General features: G+C 44.9%; 1 protein-coding gene across 6 annotated transcripts in view; it reads left to right on the plus strand.

The window, feature by feature from the left end:
* Window positions 1–26,567, plus strand: part of GLIS3 (GLIS family zinc finger 3) — a 438,156-nt gene that overhangs the window by 311,339 nt on the left and 100,250 nt on the right. For all 6 annotated transcript variants that reach the window (XM_082694388.1, XM_082694389.1, XM_082694391.1 and 3 more), the window contains one exon: window positions 26,319–26,480. In XM_082694388.1, the coding sequence (XP_082550514.1) occupies window positions 26,319–26,480 (162 nt within the window). The remainder of the gene's footprint in view (window positions 1–26,318; window positions 26,481–26,567) is intronic.

A 26,567-nucleotide genomic window follows, 5' to 3' on the forward strand; every position in this document is an offset into this window, starting at 1 on the left:
AACATCATCTGTTGGAGAATAATTGATCCTTGTGACATGCCTGATATATTTTTGGCCAGTCATCTTCAGAACATCAGATTTAATTAAACTTAGTCACTAAAGTACAAGAGTGGTTGAGTGAATTCCTGGGGATTAGAAAAAGAAAATTTCAGATAATAAGTAGAGTTCTCTTTCTATGTTCTCCCTGGGTTTGTGGGGTATTTTTTCTTCTTCTTCTTCTTCTTCTTCTTTTTTTTTTTTTTTTTTTTTGTGATTTCTGACCTTTTGTCAAATGCAGTGCAAAGAAAATGTAATTAATGCAAGTATGTTTTGTATGCCCAGTAATAGATTTTTTCATTGAAACATAACCTTTATATGATGCTTCTGTTATTACTGGCTGTCAGGTGAGAATTAAATGAGCTCGCTCTGAGCTTTAGATTTATCTTTCTGTCTACAAAAGGCTATGTGAGAGTCTGAAGAGGTACGCAGCTTTTACTGATGATTCTGTGAATTAGTCCCATCAATCTGTGGTAAACACAATACATCCTCTCCGTGGAGCTAATGGCTGGGGCCGGCAGTGCTACCTCACAGCTCAGCAGTCTCTCTGGGCCTTCTGCTTAGAAAACATCTCTGGCTACCAGAAGCTTCTACCAGTTAGCGCACTGATGCTGCGGTTGACTTAAGACGAGTCTGGCGGCCCGGAGCAGTCCATACAACTGCACGGACTGGAAGGAGTGCCCAGTGTACCAGTGGGACGTCTTGTGCAGCCCATCACAGCCTCATGGCAATCAGATTCAGCAATGAAACCGAAAATGAACTTAAGGGATACACAGAAGGCCTTGCCAGGCATGGTCTCCAAAGGACGTGTGATTTTCTGCTCTCTGTACTGCAAACATTGTCCCCGCAGCCCTCTCCCCACGCCCCCAGCCAAAGACCTACCACACTATTTTCAGTCTGAGCTGGCAGAGATAACACCCTTTGCTTTCCCTGCATTTCTAGAGCTGGGTCACAAAACAGAGCTTGGGTCTTAAATGACCCTTCTGCTGCAGGGATGTGGAGCCGAGGACCAAGGAGAAAGCCCCCTTTAGCTAAAGCAGCCGGGGTTCTTCACGTTCAATGTCTGTATCACGGGATCGTCCCAAGCACAGAGTGGACTTGAACTCTGGCTGAGTCACTGAGGACTTGGAGATGGGATCAGGCTTGGCCCTCCACCAAGAAGTCTCTGGTTTCCTGCGATAACTCTGGCTTCACGGGGGGTGCGGAGCGTGACCTCACGGCTTCTGAGAACCAGCAGCACGTCTCCAGCAGGGCCAGCAAGACGGTGGGAGCCGTCCTTGCCCTGCTGTGCGGCCGTGCTGGCTGCCAGGGCTGTGCAGAGCTCCAGAAGCACAGGGGACGTGTGAACATGTCAAATTAATGGAAAACAAAGTGAAACATTTCAGAACCTGCAAAAGGGTTCAGTTTCAGAAATGAGCAAAGGTTTGGGAAGAGCCTAATTTTTTTTTAGTGAGGTTTATTCATCCTCCGTAGACACAAAAATAAGTCTTTCAAAGAACATGAATATTTGAGGCATTTGGCAATGTTCAGACTCCGGTAACCTCTCCTTATTTATGCCATGTAATTATACTTGCCTTTATATGTGTGTCCGTGCCATTATTGACCCTAACGTGGTCTCTTGTGAAATTCCAGTTATCGATTAGCCCTGGCAACTCTGAAATACGGCTTTTTACATATCAATAAATCTCTCTTTCTTCTCCTTTTTCAATCACAGCAGATCTTGTTGGACATTTGGGGAGAAAACAACTTAAAATTCACATCCAGATCTTGGCTGCCAATTCAGGACTTTGTGACTCTGAGATTTGCCAAGTTTTTAGCTTACTCCTCGCTGAAAATGCAGAGTCTGGGGGTGGGGGGGATTCCTGCCGCTAGAGTAAAGACGGAATGACATCATTAGAACTCAGCTAAATCTGCGGCTCCCATGGGATTCTGGCCTTCACGGCTCCCTCCGCCGGCTCGTTTTTGTCATCGCTTCCTCTTTCACGGCTCCTCACCCGGTCCTCCAGGAGGCTCTCAACCTGAAAGCAAACAAAAAACTGCTCAGAGGCAGTTTCGACATCAGTGACATCAGTACCCAACTACCGGCCTATCCAATTTGTTTGAATAAATATAAATAAACAGCCAAAGTCTTGGCTCTTTTTCAAGACCTTTAGTCCCTTCGCCAGTTGTACACTTGCAGTGTTAGTTTTCATTAGGGAACTGGTGCCCGTTTTGAAAGGAGGGAGTTAATATTTCGGGGGAAGAAGCCATGAGGCATGAGCGGGAGGACCAGGTATTTGCAGCACCCCTTTGTGATTGACAAAAGTCCGACTCCCAGCGCGACCAAGAAAACTTCCCAGCAGCCGGTGACTCTCAACTCGGTTGTACTGAGGCTTGAATCTCCTTAAGGAGAAAAGGCAGAGGTTCTCAGACAATGCTGTTTTCCTGTTGCACGTTTGCATCAAGAGGCGCTGAGATGCTCACCTGCCCAGGAAGGCTGCATGGGCTCCCGTAGTAAACGGTGCCCTCGAGCCGGAAAGAGTTAAGGCAGCCTTCACGCTGCCCGCTTTGCAGTCTGCAGACCTCCTCGGGTGGCTTTGAAATTAATAGACTTGTTCTTACCTTTGTCTGATTGTGCATAGATTTGCATGTAGACCCACAAAACCTGCCAACTCTGGCAAATGGTTAGTAACTAGTCTCAATCTGGGTGAGCCCACAAAGTACCGCTTCAGAACAGAACGCTATTTCCTCACGGCGAGTCTCCTTCTCTCTGTTGAATGTTGGCAACCTTGATTTTGGAATATTTTTGCATTTACAATCAAGAAACTTTCAAAGAATGTTATTCTGACTGGCTTATTAGGGATCCGTGATTTATGGAGTGTTTAATTCCACCTGACTTCCGTCGGGTGGTTGCATGGAGAGAACATGGAATGCGCTCGGGTTTTGCTTAAGCCCAAGAATAGCATAGTTTTGGTCACATCTCGGATTCGAGCCTGTATTCCAAGCATTTATTCATTTTTCTTGTTTATTTATATGTATAGATCTAGATACAGATTTTATAGGACCAAAGTGACTACTATGCGGATTTTGAGACCTGGTCCATTATGGGGTAGTTTCCACATCTTCCGGGGTCAAAAGGCCGTGAAAGGCATACAGCAAGAACACAGCGAGTTCTGCTGAACCGTTTACTTTCTTGTAATGCAAGAGCCTGTTTAGGGTGATCCTTGTGCTGCTGTCAGAGCAATGAGGGTCAGCAGTTGTGGTGACAAATTAGTTTTGACAAGCTTAATGACCCCAGAGAAGAAAAGTCTGTGGCTCTGATAGCAACTGGGGAATAATTGGTGAGCTCAGCCAAATGGGGAATGTGTTAAAATTCCCCAATTCTCTATGGCAGGCCAATTACACCATTCAGCAAAGGGGTGGAAGGTTGCCATCCACTTCTCCAGCCTTACAAAAGCATCAGCAGGCTATATTTCAATCAATTGAATTTGGTTTGGCGGGACATCAGGACATTGAAAGAAACAACTGGATCTTTCAAACTATGTTCGTACAAAAAACTTGGGCAAAGAGCAAAATGAGAATTTTTGTAAGGCACCAGTGGGTGATGCTGATCTCACCATTGGCAGGTTCTGCGGGGGCACCGCAGGCTAGCCCTCCCGCATCTGCCCGGAGTGGGGAGGCCCCGCAAACACGCATAGGTTCAGTACAGTGTGTGACAGCACAGACTGTCGGTCACAGCCTACCCAAGCACAATCTTTTCATGAACTTACTGGTAATTTATCGTGACCTTCCTATGTTCTGGGAATAAGATGAGCAAAGCAAGAGTAGACCCCTGCCTGCAGAGACAGCATTTTAATAGATAGATACAGGGATAGAAAAAATAAATAAACCGTAGGATTCCACAAGATGGTGGCAAGTACTATGGAGGAAATTCGTAGGGACCGGGGCAGAGGTTGTCATTTGCTAGGACGGCCATAGCAAAGTGCCACCAATGGAATGTCTTAAATAACAGAAATTTTTTGTCTCCCACTTCTGGAGGGTAGGAGTCTGAAGGCATCCGCAGGGTTAACTGCTTTTGAGAGCTGTGGGGGAAGAAAATGTTCTGAGCTTCTCGCCTTCACTTACAGACAGCCGTCCTCTCCCCATACTTCTACTTTGTCTTCCCTGCATGTGAGTCTCTCTGTCCAGGTGCCCCCTTTCTGTGAGGAGACCAGTCATACTGTATCAGCCTTCCTCTCTTACTGCCCCGCACGCCGTGTCCTCATGCTGATTTGATTACCTGTGTAAAGACCCCATCTTCAGACAAAGTCACATTCTGTGGAGGGGTCAGGATTCCCACGTGGAATTCTGAGGGGCGTGCAATTCAGTTCACGGCAGCTGTTAAGCCACAGAAGAGAAAGTGGTCAGGGAGTGTGTCCTAGAATAAGCAATAATGGAGTCGAGACCTGAGAAGAAGAAACCACCCCAGGAAGAGGTAGAGGCCAGTGTTTGAGCAGCAGAAATGGCGTGGAGAGCCCGTGAGGTGGAAGGGGCCTTCTGTGTCTTTGGGAGAGCAGCTGCCGAGCTTCTTTAGGCCTGAGACATGTCAGCCACCAGATCACACGGCCTCACTGGCTGGCTGACTGCAGAGAGGACTTGGCTCTTATTTTGAGGACGGTAGGAAGCCAGTGGAGCGTTTTAGTCAGAGAAGATGTGTGTTCTGCTTTTCATGTTCAAACCAGGATTTATAGAGTGCCTACTGAAAACAAAGCCATGTACCCGGTGCAGAGTGGGGCTCAAGCTTTCCTGCAGCCTTGACCGTAGCCTGTCCCGGGCCTCCTACCCTGCCTTGAGCCAGCGTGGGCCTCCTGCCGCTCTCTCACAGCCAGCTCCCACAGCTCGTTAGCTGTTCCCCAGCTCTAGTCGGTGGCCTTCCTTCTGCCTGGGTCTCCCTAAGTACCTACTGCGCATGCTGAACTCTTAGTCATACGTTGGCACCCATCACAACGTGCCTTCCTGTGTGGGATCCTCCCAGGTGCACACAGTCCGTGTTTGTCTTTAACTCTGTGCCATTTTGTTGCATCTGTTTGTTCACGTGGCCTCCTAACCGAATGCTGGGGAGCTCTCTGAGGGCAAGGACTCCAGCCCCGTTCACCTTCCTGTGCGGAGAGCCTACAACTCCCAGCCATAGTCAGAGCCTCCCCCCGCTTGTGGGATGAGTGACTGAATGACACGGAAGCCAGGACCCTGCACGGAAGAAGACAAAGGCTAGAATGGACGAGGGCTCTGCAGGCACATCCGCGTCAGACTCGTGGTGACCCCAACCGGCGTTACTTCGGGGCGTCGCTGCTTCACTTTAGAGCCTCCACTCGTTCACGTGTAAAAGGGGCCCAACAGGTCATGACCTTTTAAAAATAGAATTAATTTAGGAAGCCTTTGTGACTGCACCAGACCCATGGCCTGGCACCAACCAGCTGCTCGATGAAATGGCACTTTCTCTCTCTTGCCCGCATCTTCAGAAAGCCTTCTTATGGTGTTACTTGTGCGGAAAAGCATGTGGAGGTTGGTGACGTCTGAACTGGACATTTGTTGGCTCGAGAGCTTGGTGGTTGCAGATATTTACCTGCAAAAGGTGCTTTCCGGGGGCTGAGCGGGCGGAAGGGAGCGTTGGGACAACGTCCTGGTGGAAAAGCAGGATCCGGGGGAGCGGAGCCGTCGCAGCTTTGCGTTACCAATCAGCTCTTTATGAAGAACTTCCGGAGAATGCCATTTCCTGTCACGGAACATTCTAGCACTGAAGGTCTGGTTCAGTAACCATGACAGTAGCCTTCCTTGGGGCTTCATTTCCCGTTCCCCATAGGGGCCTTGGGGACATGCACGTCTCAGGCAGTAGACCGTGCACTGTCTTATGACACCCATAGTGCGAGTCTGCGTGTGGACCCAAGCCGGCGACGTAAGTGCTTCGTGTTTAAGACAAAAAGGCAATGCACGGAGAAGCTCTTGCCTTTATGCCTGTGAGCCAGACTAGGGATGAGGATTAAAGAAACTTCACCAAGAGTTCTGTTGGTGCTGATTCTTGGTCTGTTTTCCGGAATGGTGGCGCATACATCCATGTGTCTAATAGCAGCGTTTTAAATATGGCTTCTGTTTAAAATCCCTGTACTCTTGTGTTGCCTCTGGGGTGAGGATCCGGTTTTCTGTGGGTGCTACCCTAGTGCTATCTCCCAAGGCGGCTGGACATCTCCCCCAGTTGACAAGTCAAGTCTGCGTACGCAGACTTCGTCTCCGGGCTCATCTTGAGCTCCCTGTGGTTTGGGCCTTTGTTCCTTGTGCGGACAGACCCAGTGCCACCTCAATAACAATTTTTATAGTCTGCTTTTTCAATGTGCTAATTATAAAGGGGAAAGCAGAGACATTAATTGGCTAGGCCGCCAAAGCGGAGAAGTGTGATTCCGTCCAAATACACTGATGGCTGCAGAAACAGGAAGAGTTTGCTGCGTAGGCAGTGTCCCAGACTCCCAGGCAGGCACTCCAGACCCACTGCTAGAGAACGCTTTGAGCTTGCTTTTCCGTCTGAGGCCTGTAGGCCACACCTTCAAAGCAAGAACAGATACACAGATAAGGAGCCACTTTGAGATTTTCTTCCCATTCCGAGCCCGGTGGGAGGCAGGTGGCTTAGAGACCTAGGGAAGATTTTGCAGGTTTTAGCTCCAACTGCGTGTGCCATGCTGTGAGTTCCAGGGAGAGTTCTTGGGATGGTGTTTTTAGACGGTTTGCCAGAGAAGATGCAGGGGCTTAATCAGCAGGTGCCTGCCCCTTGTAGATCGATGTGCCTGAGAGGCGAACCAGAAATGTCCCCTTTGTGGGGAGCTCTCGAGGTTTCAGCAGTACTGCCGAAGAAAGAGCCAGTCAGAGTCAAAATATCCAGAGTTGTTAAAGCACACTGACAGCCTCTGGTGCACAAGACTGTTTCTGTAATGGGATGGCCCTCTGGGGTTGATTCGGAGTTGGCCGAAGGAAGAAGCCAGTTTGGTCATGAAAGCAGAAAAGATTATAACTGATCCATGGGATAAAAGAAAGAAAGGAAGGAAGGAAAAGGAGGAAGGGAGGAAGAAAGAGAAAAGAAAAGGAAAGAAAGAAGGAAAAAAAGAAAAGAAAAGAAAGAACAGAAAACTCCATGTAATGTTTTTTGGTGCAGCCTAAAGATAGAAGTTAGATCCTGTGTGTTAAGTTACTTAAGAATGGGCTGAGAATCCGAATGATGTCTCCAAGCCCTCTGGCTTTCTGGGAAAGGCCTTTATTTGATGGGCCAAAAATATTCTGCTTGAGGGTTGAGTCTCCACAGAATTAGACAAAGGGCATCAAAGCCTGTTCCATGGTGATCTGAAGGCTTCTGTCCAGGACATTTCTGTTGATGTGGATACCAACTATAGTCTCAAACCCAGGGCACTTGCTTGTAACATTTTAATAGTTAGCCTGGATTTTTGGCAGGCTTTTGTTTAGTTTATTTTTCTCTAAGCTCAAGACTTAAGGAATTTAAATTTTGAGAGCTTTGCTGTGTCGTAGAACTTAAAAAATAAAATTTAAAAAGCTCTGGGAGGTGATTTTTTTTTTCTTTCGACTGCTGCATTGAAGAATAGAATTTAACTTTTATACATAACCATTAGGTAACGTTACCACAATATTTTTTTCCCAATGGATGGTATAAGCAGGTGGATTGACCAGAATTGAAGAAGTCTTTTCTTTCTCCTTCTTCTTCCTCATCTTCCTCTTCTTCGTTTTTTTTTTCTTTTTTTTTGGCTAAACCACAGAGACTATAGATTGTAGCAGGACCTATTCATGAGGGGAGCCCACCATGGAGTGACCCTAACCACTGGCTTGTGTGTTTGCTCTTCTCCAATCAAGTTCTGCCTCTGTCCCATAGCCGCAATTAGAGGGAAACATTAACTTCTGTCTGCTGATTATATGGATCCTTTTCTTTTCCTACATTTTCCTTTTTTTTTTTTAAAGTAAGCTTTATACCCAATATGGGGCTTAAACTCACAAACCCAAGATCAAGAGTTGTAATAAGTTCCCCCACTGAGCCAGCCAGGTGCCCCTAGATTTTGCTTTTTACCCGCTCTACCTCTTAAGCAACCAAGCTCAACATGGGGATTTCTGAAGAATAGACCTATTACTCAGTCCCTAGGTGTCCTGAAATATAATTTATCAATTATTTTTTCCAGTGGCTCTTGAATCCCTAAATTTTGGGAGTTAAAATGATCGGAGTTAAGTGTACAAATCCTCACAACCGTGTTGGACAAGAATCTGTTCTGAGATCCCAGAAGCCATCTTGGATATTTCCTGTTCATCTTGGATATTTCCTGCCAAGCATAGCCCTTGCGAGGCTGTGATGCTTTTAACTTTGTAAAAGATCGTGTGTATGTTTTCTCTCTGAGGCCCTTCCCAGTGGCAAAACTGCTTCTCAGGCACCCTGACACCCATATCTCTGTGTCTCCTGTGGAATTCAAGTGCTGGGCTTTTACGGACAAACTTCGGTTGAACTGCCTGCTTTTTTCTTTCCTTTTCTTTTCTTTTCTTTTCTTTTCTTTTCTTTTCTTTTCTTTTCTTTTCTTTTCTTTTCTTTTCTTTCCTTTCCTTTCCTTTCCTTTTCTTTTCTTTTCTTTTTCTTTTTTTTTAGCACAAAATGATCTTTACCTTTCCTGTTCCATCCTGAAAAAGACAGACAGAACACCACGTGTCCCTGAATGTCATGGTCCAGGATGGAAGGACCTGACTCCCACTCACGATGCTCCGTCGCTGCCCCCTGGCTGGGGGGGGGGGGTCCCCCCTTGAGTCAGCCCTCCCGTGTGTACAGTCCTGCTTCCTGGGTCATCTTCATCTGACACAGCTGCTGGCTTCGCCCCTTTGTGCTTGCTGTCCCCAGCCTGTCCCCTTGTCCCCTCGGTGTCCGGAATTCTTTTGCTTTTGTAGAACTTCTGCTCCCCAGGTGGGTCCTTTTGAGCTTCCCCATCTCTCTTTTATTTATTTATTTTTACCCACAGGCTTATGCCATGTGTGCCATTGTTTGAATTGTCATGAATTTTGGATTTAATTCCAGAGAGTCAAAGGCATGTTTTCAGCTGAACAAACCAAATGAAGTAAAAAGCTTCATCCTCCTTTCGCTTTATTCTCATGACGCATCCCGGTGGGGAGGAGGAGAGAAGAATGCGTCCTCTAGATCCTGAAAGAATTTCTGATATTCATTCTTTCTCCATAAGATACAGAGCTTAATCCTTTCTTTAGACATTTTCTTTTTTCTAAATAAACAGGGCCTAATTGGAAAAAGCTGAGAGAGCGAAGCAGAAAAGAATAGAAAACATTTACTGAGCTTGGAAGTGCATATTGAATACTGCACGAAATTTGCATATGGATTACTCGGTGAAAAAATAGAAACATTCTCAGCCCATTAGTTACTGTGATGGACTCCCACTGACTAAAATCCAAGGACTTTCGCCTTGTTTTCTCCAACTGTTCTTTTCTGTAATCATTCCTCTTTAGCCACAGGGCTGCTATTCTGTTACTGCACTTTGTACTAGGGAGAAGAAAAAAACCAAGGAGCATAGCTGTGCCTAGAATATGGGCAGGCTGCCTCTGGTTTAATCCTGGAACATTGTACCATTATTTCTAAGCTTCAGGGGAGGGTTGGCCCTTTATCAGAAGGGGCTTCTGAGTCACATTTTCACCTGCATAGTTGTGTTAAGTAACAAGCCTTGGCTTACTCCTTGGTGCCTCAGTTTCTCCAAATGCACAACAGAGGGGAAGGGCAGCACTAATGGAGTTAGGGTGGTGGAGGGGAGAATCAATGAATATTTATAAAAGTAAATTGAGTCCCTGGAATATCAGATCTCACAGAAATTCAAAGCATAATTAAGGTAGGGAGAACAGATTAGTGTTAAATGTATGTGTGAAACACATTTTACATTTCCTTCCAACAAAGACTGAATTTAATTTACTCCAAGTGAGGAGGAGAAAAAAGGAAAAAAATGGTATTGTGAATTAGAATTCTAAATTTGGATTTTGATATGTTGATTGGTGTAGCACAGACATAAAACCACATGTTGACTTTTTCAGCAATTGCGTGCACGCGTGCGTGTGCACGCGCCCGTGAGCATATGTGTCCGTGTGTGTGCATGTCTGTGTGTGTGTGTCTGTGCGCGTCTGTTGGAGGTGGAGGAGGCAAATACATAATGAACAAATTTAATTACCGTTGGCAGTATTCTTCCAGGAGAGCCACATCAAGTACTAGCAGAAGAACTATTATCAAAAACATATTTAAGGGCTCCTGGGTGGCTCAGTGGTTAAAGCCTCTTCCTTTGGCTCAGGTCATGATCTGAGATCGAGCCCCGCATCAGGCTTTCTGCTCAGCAGGGAGCCTGCTTCCCCCTCTCTCTCTCTGCCTGCCTCTCTGCTTACCTGTGATCTCTCTCTGTCAAATAAATAAATAAAATCTTTTAAAAAACCCATATTTAAAACTATTTACCTTTAATCCATAGGAAAATAATTAAATATGGATCAGCTTTTTGCCTTGTGGTGTGAGGCAAGCCCGCATTTACAGAGAGACGTTGAGATAGTGCCTGCAGAACACGTCTACGCTGTTAAGTCACTGAGAAAACCCCTCAAACTCTGTCCCTATATGAAAGAATCATTGAATGTTAATCACCATGGAAGTTGATGTGAAAGATCAAAATACCAGTAACCATCAGCCCATTTCAGGCTTTCCCAATGGCTTGGAAACTTGAAAGAAAAATCTGTGTGACATTGATCACAGAGATGGAAAGAAGTTCTAATAAAGAGGACCCTCTGGGTTTTATAAACACCTACATGCTGCATATCCACTAATTTCTTTGAAGAGCTGAAGAAAGACAAATACTCTTGAAATATTTAATCACAAAGAATGCCCCATAGAAAATCCACATTCATCCCCCCACCCCCACCCCCTGGCCAAATTCCCTTGACACAAGTGAAACTTTCACTGGGATGATGAAGACATGGCTAAATTTTCTACTGGGATACAGAATCCACCAGAGAATATACCTGGTAGGGATCCCAAGTCCCAGAGAAGACCAAGAAATCGTGATCCTTCTCTCCTTCCAAGCAGACACCGGTGTCAGTATCTAAACCAGGAGCCACCCAGACAAGGTCACATTTTTGAGGTTTTCTTGGTGCAAAATAAGGAAGATTCCCAGGGAGGAAGAGCTGCGTTTGGGTTGTCGATTGGGCCTCCTGGGACCTTCCCATATAAGGTGTGGCCTGAGGAGCAGCATCAGGGTGGGTTTGGAGTTTTCTAGAAAAGTGGACTCTCAGGCCCCAACGCAGACCTCTCCAGTCAGAGCCGGGGTTATAACGAATTCCTCAGGAGATTTCTGTGCATGTTAAAGGCTGAGAGGCATTGTCCCAGCCACTTGGCATCTGATCGCTTCAGGTCCTACGCCTTGTCTCCGCATAATTACGTGGTAACTTCAGATAATTGGTGTTTGGTTGTTCACTAAATGATGGTAGAGAGTAGCTTTGACATTTGCATAATGGGACTTAACATTACACATCAGTCCCAAATTTTGTCGTTTTCCTTTTTTGAAGGCCTGGCAGGTTCCAGGCACTGTGCTAGGCTCTGGGAGCAGAGGGGTGGACAAGACAGATGCAGAACTCGGGAGATAGCTGTTGCACAGATGATTCCTGAAACTCTTACTTAATGGCATGTGAGTACATAATATGAAGGGGATAGTGTGGAAAGAAACCTCAAATTGGGTAAGCCTGCTTGGGCCTAGAAGATCAGAGAGTGCCATGGGACCTCCTGCTCTTTGGGATCCCCCAAAGGCTGCTGCCATTTGGAGGCTCTGGTTCCAGTGGGTCTCGGCCCGGTGGGCCCCAGACCGGCAGAAGAGCAGCGAGGCCTGCCACCGCGTCCCCGCAGTCAGGTGGCTAGTTAGAGAAGGAAGCCAGTGCTGTTAAGCTAACTTTTTCCCCCTTGAATAAACATTTTTATTGGCCATATGATTTTATTTTTTGAGGTGCCAAAAGCTTACATGGTTTGCTCAAATTAGAAAAATAATAAATACCACAAGTTCAGAGAGCATGCAAGCAAGAGCTCTAAATGGGGCAGGAGTTACAGATCTGCCTTGCTGATTGCTGGTCTCCCAATTCTCTCCCTGCGGGCGGACCTGTCCTCTCGCCCTCGAGCTTGTCTGAACGGGCTCAGCAGCGTCCGCACCCGTCTTCGCCTGACTGACCCCTTGTCCAGAAGGACAGAGGTGCGGCTTCACGCTGCTTCCTCTCCCTCCTTTTCTCCTTCCTGTTGAGGTTGCTTTTCCAGCGCAGTCATTTCAAGTTGGAATTCGATTTGCATATCTAAACTGCTAATTATACCAATTACTTGGCTTCTGTGTTCCAAAAAGAAGTCTGAAACTGACCCCATTCATTAAAGTCAGTATTATTTTGCCCCCAAATTAGGAACTATGGAGACAAATCCTTTTTTTTTTTTTCCTTTTTCCTTCTTCTTTTTTTTTTAATCTTATGAATATATTTTTTAAAGGCCAGCTGCCAATGACTGTATTTTCCAGGTCCCAAACGCTCATGTTTCTGGTCATGTTTTTCTGTAGTACAGCATACATTCTTTAACTAAATATTACTTTGGAAGATCAAAAGGAGTACTCCTGCTTTCATTTTGCTCTTGGCTGTAGCTTGTGGATGTCTTTCTTTTTTTTCTCTCTCTTCTTCTTCTTGTTCTTCTTCTTCTTATTATGATTATTAATTTACGAAATGCTTTCTTTCCTTCAGAAGAAAAAGAAGTTGGCTCTGTGGATCGTAAAGAGATCATTAGCGTTTACTAATACAGTCTGTTCTTAAGTTGCTTTACCACCACGTCTTTTCAGTATTATTTACTGAGCAGCTGAAATAATTGGGCTTTGAATTTTCAGATTATTATAAAGCAAGACCTATTGTCACTTATTGCTGGGTATAATTGCACCATATGTATTTAGTGAAGCTATTTATTCATCTCCCTGGTGAATAACTTTGTCAAAATGAGTTGAGATATTTCTGTGTGTGCAGTTGGAATCTAGAAAACATTTGCATTTCATATATCACTTAGAAATTATAGAGGGCTTCACAAATATTTTTTCTTTCTCCAGACCTGAGGGTCTGTTAAGTTCTACTCATCTTTTGTTATTCCCCATTGTTGGTTAGAATGAGCACTGGTCTTAGGAGTATACAGTTTTTCTGAGTAGATTTTAAGTCCTAGAAACGTAATTGTGAAAAGAAAAAGGAAGGGAGGGAGGGAGAGAAAGCATTATAATGTAAATAATTTGCATTTTAATATAGAATAACTCGTTTGCCCATTATTCAACAAATTTGCATTGAGAGCTTATTGTGCACGCTAGTACACATCGTGAAGAGGCTGCCTCGCCCCTGCCCTGAAGGAGCTCCCATCCCAGGACGATGTTCTCTAAGGGGGAGAGTAAACCCAAGCTTGGGGACAGAGAACGCTTTCCTGAAAAAGGGATATTTCAGCTAAGCTGTAAACAATGAGTAGGATTTAACTGGGCAAATAGGAAGAAGACATTTTCTGGGCAAAGGAAATAACATGTGTAAATGCCCTGGGGTGAGAAAGCTCATGGCACCTTTGAGCCGCTGAAAGACCAGTGTGGCTGAAGCGGAGGGGTGAGGGGACAGGAGGGCATAGCAAAGGAGACGAGGTTGGAGGGTGGGCGGGAGCCAGAGCAAGTGAGACCTTGTAAGCCATGACTAGGCTTTGGTCCTTCTCTGACACCTGTGGGAAACCTTTGAAGAATGTACCGCAGGAAAGGGATAGGATCAGATTCCCAGTTTTCCAACAATAACTCTGGTGGCACTGTGGAGACTAGATGGCTGGTGGGGACAGGAGTGGGCCAAGGGACCTGCTGGGCATCGATTGAAGTGTAGCCCAGGGGATGGCTTAGAGCAGGGAGGTCAGATGTTGCTGGACAGAAAGCAGCATGTTTGAGAGACACCTCTGAGGACTTGAAGAGTGGATGGACATGGGTATGGGGAAGAGGGAGCTGTCAAAGGTTATATCCAGACCCCGGGCTTACACTGCTGGGTGAAGAGGGAGCAGGGGGTGAAGACTCTGTTTTAGGGGAAAGGTCCTTGTTAAGTGTTGGAATATTTACTTGGAGGCATCTGCGAGCCATCATTGCAGAGATACCGAATAGGCAGCAGGCCTGGAGCTCAGAGGAGGGGTGGAGGCCAAGTTTAAACATTGATAGCCATGTGTCATCTAACGTGACACAGGTTGGATTCTTCCATCCCACAAAGGAAAATAGCAGAGTGAACTGTTTTCTCTTTCTTGAGGAATTTTGCTTCTGATGGAGTTAGAGTGCTACAACAAATGTTTGTCACCATTGATAAACTGATAGTAAGTACAGGGGCCCCTTCATTTGATGAAATGAGTCAGCATTCTTGCTGTGAACTGTTTGATTGTTGGCATCCTTCAGGCCTCCTAGAATGCTCTGGTAGAGGATTTCATGCCAGGTCTCATAAAAGAAGATTAGAACCAAGAACATGAGGCTTACAATTTATTCAATGCTCAGAGTTTGTGAGAATGATCGGTATAATTTAGAATGGTTGACCCTACTCAGGACAGGAAATTTAAACTACTAATATTTTTCACTTTGTAAAGAAACAAAAGCAAAAATGTGTTTGGATTCCTTACAAGACATGTTTCTTTCTTTATCTCTTTGACCTTTTGAGAAGTAACATTCCCTTAGAGTTGCATGGAGGGAAAACTTGGTTAAATAATTGAGCCAGAAGGCGGTGTTCTAACTGTAACTCTGCCCCTTACCAACTGTGTGACTTTGGCAAGTTCCTGAACCTTTCTAGGCCTTAAAGCCCCTTCACTTGTAAAATAAGGAAGTACTAAGTGCTAAGTACTAGAAAATTTGGGGTGCCTGGGTGGCTTAGTTGATTAAGCTTCCGACTCTTGATTTTGGCTCAAGACTTTGGGTCTTAGGATCAAGCCCCACATTGGGCTTAGCACTCAGTGCCGAGTCTGCTTAAGATTCTCTCTCTCTCTCTCTCTCTCTCTCCCCCCGCCCCTCCCCCCTCCAAAAAGAAAACATCTGAACACATAAAAGATGATATAAATAATGACTAATTTTTTTTTTAGAATGTCCTGTGTGCTACGTACTTTCATGTCAGGATTATTGGCTTTATAAGATGACCAAAGAGGTAATATAAAGGAAGAAATGTGTCTTAGAAACAACATGTTTTACTCATTTTTCTTTCTATTTCTTTGGAGAATAAGAAACAATAGAAGTTTAAATTCAGTGAAAAGGCTAACTATTCTGCATAATGGACCAATATTTGCATCAAATTAAAATATCTGAGATGAGGCACATCTACCCCCAAGCTTCATAGCTTTCTAGAATTTTGGGTAGACTTATCATTCTTGTGATTGGTGGAGTCAAGTTCCAAAGAGAGGAGGTAGAAGTTGCATGAAGTAGAATAGTCAAGAGAATTGAGATGCTAATTCTTAGCCAAAGTATTTTCCTAAGAACTATAAGGATCTTAAAACTCAGTGTGTGCCTCTAGTGATTGAATATCCTGTGGGTCACAAAAAACAAACAGTCATGCTTGGAAAGGGTTCATGGATTTCGCTTTTTGCCCATGAGGGAACCACAGGATCATAGGAAGAATAGGCAAAAAGGGACAGTGGCTTTCTCAACGACCAAGAAGGAAGAAGGCTCCAAGTTGGGCTAGGTAGTTGGCCATCAGAAGCACAAGGAAGGTGGAGAGCAGAGGAAAGAGAGGGTCCTCTGAGCGCCTGCTGTGTACCGTTCAGGTGTGCGCTGGGAAGTCCGTGTGGGAAAGCTCAGCTGGGAAAGGCAGAAGACTGGGGGTGATGCGTTTTGGAAGCAACCAAGTGAGTAGTTTGATGAGGCAGTGTGGGCTGTCACAGAAGATCGTCAGTCCTTCAACCGTGGGGCGGCCACGTGCGACCTGCGGAGCTCACGCCTCTGTAAGGTCTGCGGGCCTAATGCAAGGTTTGAGTTCCATGATTTTTGTATCTGCTTCTTTTTTTAAGCAGCCAGACACAGATGACTTTTAGCAAGAACAGAATTTATATTTAAGCAGCGCATAATGAAAATCGACGGCTTTTTGTTGAGAAAAGCACAGTGTCAGGAAAATATCACTCTCTTTCCCCCTGTCACAGTGGTGGAAATTTTACATTTGAAAGTGAAAAGGCTTAAGATATAATTTTTTAATCCCATCTTTCCTGCCCACTCGCATCTCTTCCAAAGCTTGTCAGGGCCAGATCTAGAATAGTAAGAGCCATTAAAAATTTGGCATCTTGCACTCTGTTTTTTGGAATAAACTCAGTGTGGGCCAATTTATGGTAAATTATTCTCTTCGTGTGTGAATTTCCTTTTCTCTCTTGGCAAATTCATGCTTGCCTCTACACCCCTGCACACGGATCTTAAACACACACATTTATTACAGAATCTGTGTGGGCTCTGTGTGTAAGTGTTAAAGTGTGTGCCCATGGCTGTACCCACAAGTGCATATGCACATATTTGCACCTATGTGCTTATATGATAGCAAATTGACTTAAACAGTTTGTCTTGGAGGTTTGTGTTGCTGTATGTATGTTAGCATACATTCTGTTGCAACCCGCAAACAGTTTCTCAGTCAAAAGATGACAGAATTCAGCAATCATTTTGGGAAACACCATAGTAAATAAATATATTGCTTAGCTCTGTTAAACCAAGCATGCCAATTCTTAATAAAACTGAAGGCAAGTGGTGGCATTTCTCATCTTTGCAGTCAGAGACAGTTACTGGGTAGCAGTCCACTGCCAAAGGGAAAGGCAGAGCCAAGGCCTTGCTACGGCCCCCATACTCTGAGCACAGAAAGTTCTGGAACGAGGTATGGCTTTAGTGTGGGATCATATGGGATGCTCATGTCTGCTCCCATCCAAAGAGTCTGGGTATAGGATGTGGGCAGAGGCGTGGCATCATAAGAATTGCTTGATCTGCTCTTTGGGGATATTTGACTCAGGGCAATGAAGGGCAGGGTCCCAACGAGCTTTTTTCTTTGCATGAGAAGCTCTGATGAGAGGCTCTTTCCTGGCATGCTAGAGAGAATATTAGCTCAGCTTTTAAAGGGCAATTTAAAACAGTTTCTTTTCCTTTATGTATGAAGAAGGCACACATTTATTTGCCTTGAATTATTGCTAATAACGTGTTCCAAATGGGTCTGTGTATGTTTAGCTCAAGTTTAGAAGAGGGTATGTTAGGAAAACTGCTCGCTCCCTTCACCAGGGTTGGCCCATCTTTCTCAGAACATCAATAAAGAGGTCAATGTATCACATCCACCAAACAACACAACAAAACAAACAAAAAAGACCCCACAACCATAAGTTGGTATTACTATTGTTTTCCCACATAGTTAGATGTTAAAATAATTAAATATATCTCTTACAGTAGTTCTATAGAACACTCAAATCCGGCAAAGCCCATAAATACGTTTTTATAGCTTTTGCCATGTTGACCATTTGATGTCATCACGAGTGCTAACACGCCCGACCTAATTAAAAGGCCTTAATGAGTTTACTCCACAAGGAAGTCTAGGAAATCAATATGCTCTTTTACAAAGAGTTCATTCTCTCCGTTTCGCTTAGCATTTATTTAGCAAATAATCTGCAGTCACTTGAGTACATGCCAAGGACTGTACCCAGTGCCGGTAATAAAAAGATTAATAAGACTCAGTCCCTTGTCCTCATAAAGCTCACAGCCTAGTGGGGGAAACAAACAATCCAATTAGTGTACCTCCGCATGTTAGCAAGGCTGTGGGCGAGGCACGGTGGGCATGTGGGGAGTGACCTATTGTGCCTTGTAAAAGCAGAAAGGGAGGGTCACAGAGGAGGTGACACCAAGTAGAGGGGTCAGACGTATGTCACCGGGCACACAGAACAGCGCGTGCAGAGGCAGAGGCAAAAAGGAGTTTGCTGCTTCATTAGGGGGCTGCAGCTGAACTGGCCTGCGGCCCGCGGTGCGGGGAGGAGCGGGGAGGCCGGAGGGGGCAGGCTGACCGCGGGGGTGCTCAGCCTCTCCTCTGCCTACAGTCTTCTCTCTGTTTCTGTTTCCCCTGCTTCCTTTGGCTTACTCTGTTGTCTTTTACTTTAGCTATCCCTCTTTGTCTCGAAAGACCTGAACCTGGAAAGATCTTTTAGAAAAACTAGAGTTGTAGGGAATGTCTCTGACCTTTTAAAAAAAGAAGAAAGGGGAAAAATAATGCCTAAAATCCAAAGGCCGATTCCTCCCACTGCTGTCAGCTTTCTCACTTGAGTATATAAAAAACAATTCAGGGGTGGTGAAGCGGGCTGGGTCAGATTCCAGATTTATTGTGCTCCGTGTCTGTCTCCTGGGATGTTCTGTGAATGCAGAGAAAGTAGGATGCGGCCTGATGTTACTTTTGTATCGTCCGCAGGGCCTAACTGAATGCTAAATGTATAAGAAACTCTATATTCCCTGGTCCCTTTGTGGATCAGGGACTTGGTCTCTTGGTGTATAGACCAGGACTGAAGGAATTAGAACAGTTGTCTTCTTTAATAGAGAGCAGCAAAACATCTGCAAGTCGCTTTTATGTGTACCCTTTACAGAGAGTTCCTAAGAGTATGTCACTTACGTACGCACACTCATACGGAGTTATATATGACATGTCGTGATCAGAAACACAGATACAAAGAAAATTAAGGAATTTTATTTCTTTTGGGTGTATTTATGTGGGACCAATTACAGGCCTTAAATACATTTGCTGTAGTGACGTGTGATCAGACGGCCTCCACTGAGCTCAGAGGGTAAACCACTGGGCCACGCATGCTCGAGTGGTTACGTATTTGCAGGTTGCATGAAATCGATGTGAATAGTAACAGCAGAATCGGGCAACTTACTTATTGTTATGTTTAAACAACCTTTTTCATTATTTGCCCCCTCACAGAATAATTATTTGCTTGGGATTATAGTTTTCTGGCATTGTGTTGACACATCATGAATAATATATGATACCTCGTATTTGCGGACTAGCTGGAGAGGGCCATAGGATCTGACTTAAATACCAGTCGTTCACTGTGGGGTACGTACTCTCCGGGTGTACATACGGTGCCCACAATGACGTTCCATTTGTCCCCAGCACGTGTCAGTTGTTATAAACCAGACACTTGATAATTTCCATAAAAATTTAATATGGTTCAAATGTTGGCACAGAAGTAGCATATTTCTCTCTTCATTGTCATGTGGCTTCTCAAAAACACTCTTTTCCATTTTGTTTCTTGAGTGGTACCCTCATTTACTTTGCCACCTCATGTGGAGTAAGGACCCTTTTACAGATCAACCACGACCCGTAACGCTCCATGTTGAGAAGCAACGAATGGCCTTAAGCGGGTAAGAAATGCATACATACTGCCGACGTAGGTAAACTTTGTTTTATACAGATTTCTTAATCAAAAGCAAAAAGCACACCAAGCCAAGAAGTTGCATTTATGAGCTATTTAATAGATTCATCATGTACACTAGAATAACAGGGAAAAACGTAGTAACTGGGATTTCTTTATTATGGGTTAGGAAAACATTATGGAAAGGGTTTTATATTAATTCTACAAAACTTTTAATGGTTCCAGAAGATCTGGATAAATGAGTACTATCGCCCACTTCAAAACACCAGATGAGTGGTGTGCACGGACAGGCTGACTCATGAGCCCCGAGTGTCTCAGTCTCTTTGCGCGTGAGCTGTGGCAGCCAGACCGCCGGGCTGGGAAACGCCGAGGGCTAGCGTGGGAAACGCAAGCGCAAAGCTATTTAGATATTTGCGATCTTTGGAAAATTCGTCCCATTGGCGGGGTGGGGGGGGGAGGGTTGCACGGATTTCTCTGAAGTTAAAAGAATTTTAAAATTTACAGGAGTAACTGTACCGAGACTTGAAATAATATCCCAGCGAGGCCACTATTCCTTTGGGTAGAACCTTTGAAATACTATTATCAGATATTATTACCTTTTAGCAACCCAAAGGAAACACAGAAATCCCTTTTCTGTCAGTCCGTTGTTCAGATCAGAAGGGGGTTAGTCTGCAAACATGAGGAATGTCGCAGTGAGAGCCCGCCGGAGCCTCTTCATGGCCCTCGCCCTGAAATTTAGCGTCGGAACAGACACAGAGAGAACGCTTTCCATCCTAACTCCGTGTCTTGAACTCCTGAACCAGATCCTCTTGAAAAGCTTCAAAACGTTGGAAGTCTTTTCATTTTCTCCCTTTATGTAACCCTTTCTGCAAACCGGTGGGGTAAATACTAAGAACTTAACGCGAGCAGAAGTCCGAGTAAGACGTCACTGGGAACGGAAGCCGCAGGTGGCAGGAGCGGGATGTCCCAGCGTCACAGGAGGAGCGGAATCAGGTGCCCCAGGGGTGTCCGCAGTCTTTCTCTTTTGCATCTTTGTCCTTTTTTTTTTTTTTCTTTAACTTTTCTTCTGCTTTTTTTTCCCCCCAGACAACACTTTCTGTTATCTTCCCAGCCAGCATTTTAAATTTAGATTTTACTCATCCACACTTTGAAGGATGAAGCTGCCACAGCTCGGTTCATCAAATGCAATCCCTTTCTTCATTTTTGTATTCTTGCTCGAGTTCTTTTGTTTATTTTCTCTCTTCTTTAAAAACAAAATCCCGTTAAATTGTGTCTTATCAGCCTCAGGTAGTTTAATGATCCCTAGAACTTTATTTCTCAAAGGATAATCTTTGAACACTCAACATTTTTAGAAGTGTCACCTCGGAGACCGTTAGGAATGCACTACCTCGGGCCTCCCTCCACACCTATTGAATCAGAATCTGCATTTTAACAAGACGCCCGGGTGACTTGGGGGGACCCGTGCTACCTCGAGCTGGGAGCACTGCCTCAGAAGGAAACGTGGAAAGCTCGGACACCTCGAGGCAGATTTCTCACCTCCTCTGAGGTGTGCGAGGTGGCCCCGGCCCTCATTTACACCTCTGGCAGGAAATACTGTGATTCAAGTGGGCCTGAACTCTTGGTCTTATTGTGGAAGTCACCTTGACTGTATCCACACCTTGGAAATATCTGCCAATCTTTCCACCCGTGTGCGTTTCCCGTTCTCTTTGAGCCGTAAGCAGAAGATATCAGTCCCCTATAATTCACCAGTCCATTCCCCAAGCGGCTGGGGCACTGCACCCATGGCCACAGTAATGGGATTAATTGGTCTTGACCAATGAAATTGTAAAAGTGTATACCTCCAAGGGTCATAAACACTGAGGCTTAATTGAAATCAAATGTATATTTTTAAAAAAGCCTGTCCAGCATCCTAGACTCCTTTCCGTTTGGGTTTTGTTGACATTAGTGATGGTACAGAAACCTGATCAGGAAAGGTTTGCTGTTACTACTACTTTGAGCACCAAGTGTGCTTTTCGGTACATTAAGTAGCTGATTAGGGGAGGGAAGTAATATTCTACTTGATTATTGGTTACACATATGGAATAAATCCTATTTTAATGGTGTCTAATGAGCCTTTCATTTTCAGAACCTTACACAAAAGCCTCTAATAGAAAGGGAAAGTAATATTTCAAAGGTCATCTTAATACCACTTAATGTCAACAATCTGTAATCAAGCCAGTATATATGCATGGTGATTACAGTCCGGTTGTGATCCTTTAAATATGAAGTAATCTCCTAAATTAGCAAAATGGTGTAAGCTAAGGTTCTCTGGGTTTGAGGCAATTTATACTTTTTAATTAAAGTTTGTTACTTGCAAACAGCCGGGCAGCTAGAGATCATTCTCAGAGTGAGGCCTCGCGTAATGCAGCATTTCTAAACGGCACCCCCACCCCGAGATTTGAAGTTCTGTCACTTAAAATTTCATGCATTGTTCTTGTGTGTTTTGTAAAGTTGCTGAAATGTGCAAATGAAAAGCTAGGGCTCCCCTTCTGTGCTTTTTCTCTGCAGGGGAATGTACTGGGCTCTAGAAACGTGGGGTGTTTTGCTGGTCAGGAGGCCACTGAGGGAGCCTGTGGGCAATGGCTCTTTCAGAACCGTCTCTACCGGGTGGCCAATTACAAAGTAAGGAATGTTCCAGACTCTCGAGTGCAAGACTGGTGGAAACACTGTGCCATGCGCTGCGTGAATGGAGATGACCCTCCCTCAGCCCTGGCCCGCATCGGGAGACGTTCCTTTTCGAGCCAGCGCTGCTGCTTGTTCACGTAGCTCTTGCAGCAAATAGAAGTGGGTGAATCCCGCAGGACACTTTACCCATGTCAGGAGAGTTCTCCGGAGGAAATCAACAGTGGCTGCAACATGAATGGCTTTCACGGATATAACATGTGAATCTCCCGGTGGGCTAGTTGGCACCCGGATCGCTGGGTCCCCACCTCAGGGTTCCACTCTGTTCTTCTGGGAGGGACCAGGGGTTTGTATACCTGACAGATGCCCAGGGTCCTGGGATGCTGCTGGTTCCCGCAGTGCCTCTTTGAGAAGCCCTGCTCCCGCTGCGTCAGTATGGACGCTGGCCCACCATACGCCTGACCTTGGGTCCGTCTCCCCCTGAGGAAAGCTTGAGTGTCATTCTTTGTGTTGCTCCCAGTGCCTAACACACATAGTAGCCACGCTCGGGGGCTTACCGCATACCCGCTGGGGACCAAAAGCACCCATGTTGTTTACGTGAAATGACTAGCCTACATCAGACACCTCCCTCCACCATCACCCCCTCCCACATTACCGTCCTGAATTTGTCTTTCTTTGGCATTCTGTGTTTCCTCCCTCCGCTGTCCCCTTACAGTCCGAGAGTTTGTTTTTCTCTTGTCTCTTTCCATATGACCTGTGTTTGAACCACAGGCAACCTGGGCCTGGTGGTCTACTTCTATTGGTCCTTGGTGTGTGGGTCTACAGCCAGTCGGGGAAGGAGACCACCTGAGAAGAGCCTGTTGGTCTAGTATTGTTTAAGGCCAGATTGGTGACTGTGGCACAAAGAGTCAGGTGACAGTTTGGACTTTAGATCTCAGGCTGGACCTTACACGGTAGGAACCTCATGAGAAAGCCTTTGGCTAAACCCAAGGAAATGCTCTTTCTGTGGTTCTTGTTTTCCTAGGCTTTAGATGTTCATTTGCCAGGTGGAACTCACTCATTAAAGATCTGGAAAACATGAAAAAAACATTAATACAGAAAAAAGCATCCATTTGCCCAGACGCCCAAAGCAGCCGGTTTGGGGGTATTTTGTAACAGTCTTCTATCTCAATGTTAGTTTATTTTTAATGCATTTGCATTTAACTGAATTTATAAATCTAGGGGTAAAATTGCCCTGAGGGAAAGGAAATTCTTGTGTTGAATTACAGGGTTATTCTCGTAATGAATGATAATGATTCATTACACAATTGTTTGCTTTCAAGTTTCATCCAGACACCATTAGAAAAATGAATAGCACCTCCTTCCTCTTCTCGCAGAATTGTCAGCAGAATTGTCAGTGTGGCGAGTTCAGTCAGGTGTGGTGCTCTCCAGACCGCCCAGAGGTGTTGGGTGCAAGACCCCCCAGGCAGCCCTGTCTCAGTTCCTCAGTGGCTGACTTTCCTGGTTTGGGATTCTTGGTTTCAGGTGAATTTCTCCAACAAGAGTGACCGGGCGGTATATATTATGAGCCCCTGAGTCCAAGAAATTGTCTTTCTCTTGCTTTTATTTGTACAACCCAGTGGTCAAACCCCTTCACTCTTAGTCTCTGCCCCTGACAACTGGGCAAGTGCGAGCCCTACAGACCCTGTCACCTTCCAGCCTTCCCCGCTGCAGAGGAGACCTGTGACATCAGCTGGATTTTTGTGATTTTTACAGATAATCTTTTGATTGTCTTTTTCAGTCTGGGAGCTCGTGTTTTCCTCCCATCTTTGCTCTTTAAAAACAGTCAAGATGTTCTGAGATGTAATTCACTTTCCACTCATTTCGATGTGTTGCAACAAGCCTTTTGGTCTTTGATCACTGTTTCTGCTAATAGGAATGAAAGCAATTAATTGACTTGAACTGTACATTTTACTGGACACTTATGTAGACGCTGAACAGGAGAGGGCATGGAAATGCCAGTCTTCCTTCCAATTTATGTCTGATCAAGTGGATGGGTTCAATTTGTTCGAGGATGTGCGTGTCCCTCTAGTCCTTCTGTGGCAGATCTGGGGGTCTTGGTTGTGTGGCACTCACAGAAACCTCATAAGTGGGTCTCCTCTCCCATGTTGGTACCTACACAATGCAGCCTTCTCTCTGACCAGCACCTGGGATGACTTGTACGAGAGAAGAGAGGCTGGGACCTCCTCGGGTCTGGGTCTGTACCCTGGAGTTGGCCCCAGCACGACATCCGTCCTACCAAAGAGCCTTGCTAGGAGCCAGACTATGGGCGTGAGGGGGCTGAAACCACAAGCTCATTTCAGACCTAAGTGTGATCCACCAGGAGACTCTAAGTCAAATCGGCCGAGCTCCGGCAGTTCGCTCCCAGTGGTCCTTCCCGAGAACCTTAAACCCAGGGGTTTGGTTGGCAGAGGCTTCTTAGTCATGAATTGGGGGTTGACAGTGAGCCCCTTTCTTCTCAGATTTGAGACCCCCTCAAAAACCTGCAGAAACAAGCCACTTAACCCCTCTCTCCCTCGAGCAGTATATCATTATATGCCTTTCACTGGGTTGAAAAAGTAGTGGCTTTGTCAGCAATCATCTTCTGTTCAGGCTAAATTTATTTTTATGTGAAACAGAAATCAGGAAAACACCAAAATTATTTTAAGCAAAATATCAAAATTGAAATAAACCAACATATGTCTGCAAAACATGTATAACTCTCAATCAAAAATAAGTGCAACTTTCATAAATTTCTTAAAATACTCCAGCATGTGAAATCTGGATGACTTAAATAGATGGCGTTATGACACGGTTGGTTATTCTTTCTCCTCGGTCCATCCGTTCCCTAAACCTGGCCAGCTCTGGACCGTCCCTTCACCAACGATGCACTCTGTCCTCTGCCATCTGTCGTAGTAAGTGAGAGAACCGAGGGATGTTATCAAATGTCTTGTAGTAAGGGTGAATAACATTGCTGATTTTGAATGGAAACCGTCTTGAAATTACCTTCTTTCCTTCTATTTTATTCTCCCCTCTGCCCCCCACATTCCTCCCTAAGAAGTGAGGTCTTTTTTTTTTTCTTGTTTTAAACACCGTTTCCATATTCCCAAATTTCTTTGCAGTGGGAACTCAAATGGGTTGAAAACTGTCCAAGTGATATCAGTATTCTAGGGCTTACTACCAAAAAGAGAGAGTCCCAGGATAAATGTCCATCTCATATTTTAACTCATGCACAGGCTTTCTGTAACACGTTTTCTGTATTAGATTGTCACTTCTAGGATTGGAATCATTGTGAGCCTCTAAGACATATATAAAGAGTCCCATCAATAAATACTATTGACCAACCAATACAGCATTTCTTGAAACCTCCGGTCTTTCATTTTCAATTCCTCTTTTCATGAATGAGGTAACAACGTTCCTTAGAAAAACAAAAATCGGTGAAACTATCACTTCATTTGGAAAACATTCTCAGCAGCACATGAATTCTGTTCCAGTTCCTTTTTTTAAAAGCACATTAAAAACTTCTATCTCATTAGGTTTGGCATCAGTGTGTACGCCAACAGAGTCGCTCTTTGGCAGCTGAAAAACTCCTTGTGGTAGTTCAGGAAGTTTCTGGTCGTGACGACCCCATGGACACGTGCCTTTTGCATCCTGAACCCTTGGTCTTCAGAAGCCCATCTTCCTCTCGTCCATCACTTCAATTTTTTGTTGTTGTTGTTCTTAGTTTATTAGTTGTAAAAAGTTTCTTCCTTCCTGGTTCCTTCCATTTAGTCCAATTTGGAAATGGAAAAGTGAGTTAATTTTTTAATAAATCTTTAAGACACGCATTACTGTATTTTTATTAACTGAGCCAGATGGTTCACAGCAAATTTTCTCTGACACAAGTAATCACAGAAATCAGTTTGGGGCCCAGATCTGGTAGGGAAAGTGGCATGTATATTAGTGGAAAAATGCAGTTCACATCAATACATGGGTATTTTTAGAAGTCACATTTGTTACTATTTGGATTTCATCTTATTTTTTTGTTTTGTCTTTTACATTTTAGACTAAATACATGCTAAGGACATTTTTTCCCCCCTGTCCCCCAGACCCAAACATTCAAGTTCCTTCTCAACAGCTAAAACTTGTTTTCTTTTTCTTTTCTTTCTTTCTTTTTTATTTTTTTCCCCCCCCACAGTTTGAAGGTTGCAAGAAGGCCTTTTCCAGGCTTGAGAATCTCAAGATTCACTTGCGGAGCCACACAGGCGAGAAGCCGTATCTCTGCCAGCACCCGGGCTGTCAGAAGGCCTTCAGTAACTCCAGCGACCGTGCCAAGCACCAGAGGACGCATCTGGACACTGTAAGAAGGGCAGGAGCTTTCCAACTTCCAGCCCTAAGTCCCGGGGTGAGGGAGTGCCCGTTTGATGGTGGGCTAGTGGAGGGGCTT

The sequence above is a fragment of the Mustela nivalis genome (genome assembly GCF_964662115.1).
Source record: "Mustela nivalis genome assembly, chromosome: 13".
NCBI lineage: Eukaryota > Metazoa > Chordata > Mammalia > Carnivora > Mustelidae > Mustela > Mustela nivalis.